We start from the raw sequence: 9516 nt of genomic DNA, 5'->3' as shown, positions 1-9516 counted from the left end.
TTCACCTACTTTGACTCTACAGTTAGTTAACTTAACATTTCCTGCAGGCTTGAACAGGTTTGATCCAGATTTACTTTATGACCGACCAGTTTCTGATGCAATGCTAATGCTACAAATGTTGCACTGTCATGTATGCGAATGAAAATGTTGCTTAGCATAAAATGTAAGTCAAAACGTAAAGTAACCTAAGTAAAGTAGAATATATAAAGTAATAATATATTACTGACTTCCAAATGTACACAAAGTTAAGTAAACAAAAAGCTACTCAATTACAGTAATGAGTAAATGTAATTTTTTACTTCCACCATTGAATGCAATTAATTTTCTTCTTTACCCTCTTCTCTTGTCTTTTACTCACACATACACATTAATGCACACATAAACACACACACACACACGCACCTTAAGTCAAGTATGAATAATGGCAGCTATTAATCTCCTGGACACTTGAGGTTTGATTGAATTTTCCATAAAACTGGCCTTGACACCACACAGGATCTCTCATCTATCCAGGCTTCACATTGTCAGGGACTGTTGCTGTATACGTGCGCTCAGACGACGTAGTGCGATAGATAGGACTGCATACAGCGCAAGTTTATCAGTCCGGAGATAGGAGTGGTCGAGAGGGAAACTGACAGGGGGAAGCAGAAAGCCTGTGGCTAAGTGAAGATTGCAGCCAGCCAGATAGAACAAGAGTGATACCACATCATGCCAAGAATGGATATCAAGGAAAAAAAGTAAAACAAAGAAAGAAATCCTCGTTTGTTAGTCGCGTCATGTGGAGATTCAGCTACTGTTTAAATCGATCTCACGTTGACTTTATCATTTGACAGTGAAGAGGGAAAACAAATGAATTTGTCTCAAAGGGAGCACCTTTAATCCAATTGGAATTGATGGTGCTATTCTGTCTGATTAAATTACCTCTGGATTTGTGTTATCTCCTCAAAGCTTAAGATTGTTTCAGTCAAAGAAAGTGCCATATTATGTAGATATTAATTGGATTGGCAGTGATTTGATTCATTTCTGTCTGCATAATATTGACATTGCATGACTATGTCTGCCTTGCCAAATTTAACAACTGGAGGTGCAAGTGCTGTAGATAGAGGTAATTAGTAAATGCAGGACTTTTGGCTGTGAAATGAGAATCGAGATCAATGGAAACTTATTTGGTGATGCAAATTCATGCGCAATATACTGTATGTAATGTTTTGGCATAAAAGCCTTCACTGTGACAAACACTCGCTGCAAAACAAAATGGTTGGATTTTTATCCATGCTGTTCTCCCCGAGCATTTTGTGTTGACAAGTTCGGGAAAAAATGTCAAACAAGTGCAAAGAAAATGTCTTTTTTTTTTTTCCCTCTCTGTGTCTACAAATTCATGTATTCCATCTCTGCGAAGCCTGCTCGAAATAGCCTTGTTTTCACGTTTAAAGCTGTGCTGTCTGTCAACAGCGTGCAGCCAGCCAAACAGTCTCTCAGGCATCTGCTCAGGATTTCTCTGGCCTCCCAATAAGAACCGAGTGAGCCAGGGAGAGACTAAGAGAGAGACAAGCAGATAGAGTAGATGGAGGCTTGGACCTGGTTTAGATGGTCCGAGAGAGAGAGAGAGAGAGAGAGAGGGGATGGGTGGGAAAGGTAATGGCAGGTGGAGATGGAGGAATGGGGACAGAAAAAGAGAAAAGCCTGACAAGCGCTGACACATATGCAGTTAAAGGGAAAACACAGGCTGCGTTACTCTTGTAAAACACTTTTTTTACGTGTCAAAAGTGAGATTCTAAGTCTCTTTCAGCCATCTATCCCCACTCTGCGTCTTCCCTTCTTTTCTCCCTTAAATCCTTTCATCTCTACCTCCCGCGTAGCAGCCGTCTCTCCTTCCTTCTCCCCCTCCCGTCTCTTCAAAAACATGTTTGAAGCGGTTTGTGTTCTGAAGCGCAAAATTGCATGTGAGATGTAGGTCAGGTAAGGAGCGAGATGGATGTGATTTTAATGGAGATTAATTACATCCCAAATGAGGCACCTAACTCCCCGTGGGTCCTCGCGTCTTTAGCTGCGGCTTTGGCCACAGCTAATGACTGGGAAGCTCAATGTTAACCTCGGTGTTGGTTTGACAAAGGCATCTCAGACCCAACGGGTGGATGAAAGCAAACGAATTCAGAGTTAGAGATGTGAGAAGTGTGAGACACAAAGGAGACCGAGGCTGATAAATCAATGTTAAAAGACTTTGTGCGCTGGGTGGTATAGTGACCTTAATTCAAACTCAATTGACTTGATGTTAGTGCAAATGCCAAGAAGCCTTAGGTGAGAGGCATCCTGTGTGCTGGAGAAGAAAGTGAACAAGGGCAGAACGTATTTTTTGAAGTACCAAACTTAATTTGTGGGGATTAGATGTCTTCAAAAAAGCCATATTTCAAAAAATCATGAATCCTTGGAGTGTTGAAAGTCCAGTCTTTGATGTGAACGCGAACAAAATGGCCGCAACTCTGCACTGCATTGGAGTCTCAACATGGCCAACAGGTGTTTACCACAAGCATGGATAAAAGAACTGAGAGTATGTGAAATAAAGTAACTCTCTGTTTTTGAGGTGGAATTAAAATGTTGCTTATCCCCCATCTACAATTTCAACTATCAACTAAGAGTTGATGTGGATTTACAAAATTCTGGACTCTAATACAACTGAACTCCATGACTTTAACCAGAAAACTGTTTGCTATGTAGGTAGATTTAATTCTTCAGATGTGACTATAATGTTTTGTTTTGCACTCCTAATAGGTTCTAATAATTTCTCAACAGTATCCAGCAGTCCAGCAGTTTCTCGTCTAGACCGTTTCATCTAGCTCTAATTAACACAAGAAGGAGTCAGTATCCTCATATCACATCAGCTGGAAGACAAATTCCACCAACATCTCCCAAACCAAATGATACCGGTTTGAAATATGTATGAAATGATGCAATTAGTGACACCACACCTCACTCATGGAGAGGAACTTCGCCTAGCTAACATTAAAATGCAGCAGCTCGTTGTCGGTGCAAAGATGGGGAATCACAAGCCCATTTTACGCTCGATAATGAAGTTTCCCGAGCCTCGATGTAAATGAGCACGGCGCTATAGTTGTACGTCCGTGTGTCAGCATGCATGATTCATGAAGACAGCGCTACATAGTACAGTGAGCTCCGGTACACAACGCCCCAAACCGCTGAACTGACTCGGTGCGTTAGGAACGGCTGAGTGAGCGCTGCTGAGAGTGAGCGGAATAGAGGAATGCAGCTGTGACACCGGTTGTCTCCTGGAGATCACCTACAACAAACAGACACATTCACAGATCCTCTGCATACTATATGGCCCGCAGGACTTCCTCCAGGTAAGCTAAATAATACAAAATACTGACAGCAGATACACAGCAAGTTGCAGAAGCGCTTGGCCACAGTCGGCCGAATGCGTTACCCTTACCTGCTCTCTGAGATGAATGACACAGCTTTATGAATACCAATCCTCACTAGCCCATCAGATATTTACGAGACTCCGACTCCAAGGCCCGACAGTCTCACACATGCAAAATACACTGTATGAAAGCCTGATCCATCTGAGCTCGCAGCCGGTTATAAATACGAGCCCCGCCGCTCTCGGATGGAGGCGAGGGCGAACGCCGTGCCTCCCATCAGTTCCGAAACATCGGCTCCCATCCCAGGGCGTTAAGAGTTAATTTATCGCTCAGGCAATTCAAATTCTGCCTGGGTGTCGCACTTATCTCTGTCAAGCGCTCGCGGTGCCCCGGCCTCACGTCCTGATATATGCTTCCTATTTAAATCCCATCCATCTGTTATGGATGACAGAAAATAATTCATACTGCTGAAATGCTGTCTGTCATCGACAAGGACAGACTCTCTTGGCAGATATCAATATTGATGCTCGACATCAATATTTAGGTTTTGTTGTACATTTTTAAGTTGTTTGGAGATAGATCTGTATTAGGGGTTAAATTCGTCCTGCAGGACATAATGCGCATGGATACCGGAATGATCACACAAATGAGTCATGCAAAATGCAATCATGTAAAAAAAAAAACAGCAGTGACAAGTACATCATTACTGCGGCGCTTCAAAGGCGAAAGCGATGGGGAACACAAGTCTGGAGACCTAGCTTATTCCGCCCCCTGCCATTGATTTGTTTTGCAGAGAAGCAAAATACAATTTCAAAACAAATCTGAATGTTCAGTCTCTTCAGAAGCAGCCTCCATCCAGAATCGACTTTTGTTTGATGCATATTTATCAAATGTTTAAAACTTGGGACCAAGATTAATCGCATCTGCGCTTTTCATTGCTGAGCCGCATCAAGTTATGACCTTTGGGTCTTTGTGAGTAGCGAGTAAATATCAAGTCTGTCTCCGATAATGTCATTATACTCTCTCCAGGTGTAGCTTCACACTTGGCACTGAGAACCCGACTGTGGCATTTACTTGTGTCATAGACTACTTAGCAGTGAAGATATCTGCCTGTGCACACGAACATGCACAAACACACACTACCAGTCAAAAGTTTGGACACACCTGATTAAATGTACTATGTTTTTCATTATCTCAAAGCAATTTTGATCTAAAGGCTTATGCTTGAAATTTGCTTTTTAGACAAATATTAATAGTGAAGTTGATGCCTATGTATGAATTTCTTTCCAAAGCCTTTGCTTTTCCATCAAGGCAAAGGGCGGCTACTTTAAAGAATCTAAAATATAAGATAGTTTTGATTTGTTTAACACTTTTTGGGTCACTGCATGATTCCATTTGTGTTATTTCATAGTTTTGATGTCTTTACTATTACTCTAAAATGTGGAAAATAGTAAAAAATAAAGAAAAATGTGTTTTGACTGGTGGTGTGGACACAAACATGCACACACTTACAGAAAAGCGTGCATCCACACAGCCAAAAGTCATGGACAACAACATCTAGAACAGACACCCGACGTCACCGGCGAGTTCAGGCTACGCTGAAAGCCACTCCGTCAAAATCACGGCAGTCATTTCAGGGAAGCTCGGCATTCAGATGCCATTCCAGCAGCACTCCACCGGCACTTCTCTTGGAGGAAGAAGAGGATTCAACAACGGCTCCCCAGCTGCTCTCACTGAGCCCTTTTCTCTCACCTTGATATAACTGCGACTGCACAGATGGCAGATTGTACATTGCCAATTTATTCCGCGGCTATTTTCTCACAAACACACATGCTCACGGGCCTCTTTCATGCGTCTCGGAGGACAGGTCGCGAAGAGGTCGCGCTCGCTGCACGACAGAGGAGAAAGTTTTTTAGGGGAGAGAAATTCGCAGCCATCTGAGGATAAACTGGGGATTTAGGCGATGGTGTTTTTTCATGAGAAAGGGATATTGTCTACAATGTATTATGCTGCATTACAAAATTAGCCTCGAGTCTTTACACTAACTAGGCGGCGATGCCAACCCAAGGTCTATTCTGTGCCCTAATAGTATTTTTTTTGTTTTACTCAAGGCTCCAAAGTCCTGCCTTCTAACGCTTTGTTTTGAAATCTGAGTGTTCCCAATTGTCTACCACTCCGCCTTGCTCGTTATAGGGTTCATTTACCACAAGCCCCAGAATAATCACTCGCTTTTCATTTTCCCCAAGCTTTAGGCTTTTAAATGCTCTACCATTGGGTTGTTTAGCCAATTACAGAGCAGGCTTTCTATTACTCAGCATATTGTATCAAATTGCATATGCCGTAGGGGGTGATCAGTGGGATGCAGAACACAGCACCGAGGATAAAAAGCTGTGAATAACAATTATTTCACATGTATACTTGTGGCCAGTCTGTGCTTGAATGCTGTGGGTAATGTAAATTTTTTTTTTTTTTGGAAGAAAATGAAGTCATTAACTGATAACATACTGTGGCTGTGGGGTATTAGCTGGATACCATTGGTTATTCGATGCTCTTGCTTTCCCACACAACAAACCTAAGGAACAAATGCATCTTAAATGGAAAACACTGAAATAAAACCGTTTCAATTATATTTTACTTTCAAAATGTGTTCTTGAAACTGATCAAAAGAATGCGTTTGAGGCTCAGACACCAACCGGGAATACTTTATTATGAGAAAATCATAACAGGAATGGTGTGTTTTCTGCCCACAAGCTCCCAGATGATTTCGCGATGAAACTGTTTGAGGAAAAGAGCCTTACCACAAGTGCTTCCCACATTTTGTGTTTATCTTTGCAAGTACAGAACAGAAGACATTTTTCATTTCCTCGGCACAAATCCCGCAGGAGTGTTGCTGCTCCCTCGGATGATGATGCCTGGAACAAAGAGTTCACATCTCAAATGTACACACACACACACACACACACACACACACGGACTCACAAACACACACACCTGTAGGCATCGGAGTCTCTCGGAGGCAAGAGCAACCTAATTACAGCAGCTAATTATGTTGCCTGCTGATGATGTATTGTCACACTCTTTGACATCTAGCAGGACCCTTACTGAGCAGGCCTACACACACACACACACACACACACACATGCACTTACAAATGGGGTGAGGGTGTGTGTGTGTGTGTGTGTGTGTGTGTGGGGGGGTCAAGCTAAAAACCTCCTGAGCCACTTTGACGTGAAGGAAGCATGAGTTTTTACTTTACTTTGACACCAAAATCCATTTGCCGTGATAATTCCTCTCGTTCAGAAATTATGATTGAAAACCGCAATTCATCTGCCAAGTTACGGCTCAAGCTACATTTGAATTAATCACACACTGCACACAGTCTGCTCGCTGTAGCTGGCACACACACGCCCGCACACGCACACACACACACACCTGCAGGGATAAGAACATAGCCGCGCCGTTTCAAGTGTCACACTGAGAGCTTTCAGTGGCACTCAGTATTTGCCCGCCAGTGACGTGTTGATAGCGAGGGCCTGCTTCAAACAGAGCGCAGCTGCCGCAATGAACAGCAGTCCTAATGAGATCCTTTCATTCCCACGACCGATGTTTTCACAACAGTCATACCATGACACTTCAGAGTGTAATTTCCTTCTATGCATATGGGTATATGAAGTTACCAGGTATGTGCATTTAATAGCGCTGGATACATAGCGTGTGTGAATAAAAACGTCTCTGCAATAAATACAAATATCCGTATTATAAAAGCAGTTTTTTTAATCTCAAGTAATTGAAAAGAAGAAAAGCACTCAAAAGTGTAATATATGTTCTCAGTATACACTCCCGCTGCCCTTAACACCTGTTCTCCTTCAGGTTCAAGTAATAGAAAATATAATAGTCTGCAGCCTGCTCACAGCACTGTCTGAGACAAATAACTGCACATTACACATTAACAGAAGTAACATTCACTTGGGAATGCAAGCAGCCGATATCTTCACAATGCCGTCTGGATATCTTGTAGCAGCAAACGCCGCTATTGAAGAAAGGACGTCTTTCTCTATGTACAATACAAAGATCTCCGGATCTGTTGTAAGAAAATATGTCTGATTCTGAAAACAATATATTATAACTCACAGAGGCAAACAGGTCCAGTCATTCAAACTCGATCCGCAGCTTTTTGAGAGTAAGAGCAACATGGCACACATGTTTCAGCCTATTTGAGCAACTAGCACATTGAATCATTACACTGTAAACTCACCATGGTCCTCACAATGTCAACAGCTGCTGCAGTGCCAAACAGGAGTACATCCAACAATAACACTTTGTTCATAATGGTCAAAGTACGACGACTGAAAGAACATGAGGAACATTCATAATTAGAACTTGTGATCAACCCAAGAGGCAGATGTCTGGGTTAAAATAAATGTGTTGGCATGTGTTTATTCAGTAGTTGAAGTATAATGTTGGGGACAGAGTTTGTGTCTTGTGTCAGTGAGCAGCTTAGCTTGAGCTTCTCCTCTTCCTGTCTTATTTCCTATCAAATACTGTATGGTGTAAAATGACTTTTGCCTGATTTAGTTTTGACAATATTTTACTTTATCATATTGTTAGAAAACACATTTCCATCTTTGTGCCTAATCCATGAGTGTTTGAGCACTCATAAAACACCTTAGTGAAGGAATACAAGCAATAATACAGAGAATTGCTTTGGCCCCGTACAAATGAGACTTCTGGCAAAGTAATCAGTGCCTGGACAAAGCCCTGGATGGTTTATCAATGCTGTTCCTTCAGCTCAGTGCTGCGTGCTGTACAGTATTTGCCAATGCCAATGATGGAAGCGCAGGTGAAAAGAGGACATTTATTCCTCCCTGGCTCTTCCATTGGCACTACTGCTAACAGTCCTGCTAACATTTGAGGTGTTTCTTGCTGGTCATGTCGTTCCAAATGCGGTGCATCTCCTCGGGGGAGATCTGGTGGACTGTGACCACTCGGCGGTAGCGGCAAAGACTGTAGGCCATCTTCCAGTGGTTGAAACCGCTGTTCTGGAAGGGGTGGATGCCCAGTTTGCGGAGGCACACCCCTACATACACGTCCTCCAGGTGCAGCAGCCTGGTGTGTAAGGAGGTCTTGTAAATGAGCTCGGCCACGTCTGCCGAGAAAACGTACCCAGTACCAGAGCAGAAAGGTGGGTACTTACTCTCTGGGTACAGATCCCTAGGCATGTACCATTTGCTGCGCATGTCTCTGATTGGCCCACCGTTGATGACATAGCCAGTGAAATACCTCCTCCTGGGTTTGGTGGTGGGCTTCAGGAGGTTGTAGATGAGGTTCTCCATGTTGACAAAGATGTCACTGTCCGTCTTGAGGACGTACTGAGCCTTGGGGCAAAAGGTGGCCACCCAGCGCATGCCCATCATGGTCTTAAGGGTCAGGTTGTGGTAAGAGTCAATGAAGTCCTCCACTACAATGTCATGGAAGATCTGGCTCTCTTGCTCCACCATCTGGTTGAGGACGCCATCTGTGTTGCGGCCCAGCAAGAAGAGCGTGACCACACGCACATCAGCGAACGTGCTCTCGTCGCCCCACGTCTCTCGGATGGCCTGGCGGGCATCAAACTCCTTGTGCGTGGTGCTGATCAGGATAACCAGGAAGGGCGGCTCCGCCTCGCACTTCTTGGCCTCGTTGATGAGGTAGCCGAAGTCGTGCGGGTTGAGTGAGCGCGTGCGGATGTTACTGAAGGTGGTGTTCTTTTGCAGCTTGGGTGTCTTGCGGATAGGGATGGTCAGCTGGCCCATGTAGGAAGTGGAGGGGCGTGACACACTCAGGAACCACAGAGCGCTAGCCCAGCAAACCACTGTCAGCAAGTACAAGCAGGAGACCTTTGAAGGCATCGCTGTTCACTTGGCTGGCGTTACCAGTGGAAGCAGCATTGGAAACATTGAGGCCAAAGCTCCATGGGTTGTCCTAGTTCTGGCGGCGCAGCTTGAGGCTGCCTCCGCAACGCACTTGACATTAATTTTAGATAATGGACTGCTCTACAGTCTAGTGTTGGTGTTCCAATTGAAAAGGAGTGCTGCAGAGATTGCTTATCGTGGCCATGGCGTTACTCTGTTCCATTGCAGCTCTTAGGAGCGATGCT

The 9516-nt window shown here is 43.8% G+C and overlaps 1 protein-coding gene across 1 annotated transcript; it reads right to left on the bottom strand.

Annotated features, from left to right (window-relative positions):
* Window positions 1–8281: 8281 nt before the first annotated feature.
* On the bottom strand, window positions 8282–9286 carry LOC139914281 (beta-1,3-galactosyltransferase 1-like). The gene has a single exon (XM_071902560.2). It carries the CDS (start codon window positions 9266–9268, stop codon window positions 8282–8284), a length of 987 nt encoding a protein of 328 aa, XP_071758661.1. The 5' UTR covers window positions 9269–9286.
* Window positions 9287–9516: the final 230 nt, after the last annotated feature.

The sequence above is a fragment of the Centroberyx gerrardi genome, chromosome 21 (assembly GCF_048128805.1).
Source record: "Centroberyx gerrardi isolate f3 chromosome 21, fCenGer3.hap1.cur.20231027, whole genome shotgun sequence".
Taxonomy (NCBI): domain Eukaryota; kingdom Metazoa; phylum Chordata; class Actinopteri; order Beryciformes; family Berycidae; genus Centroberyx; species Centroberyx gerrardi.
This window is presented reverse-complemented; position numbering and strand designations above follow the sequence as displayed.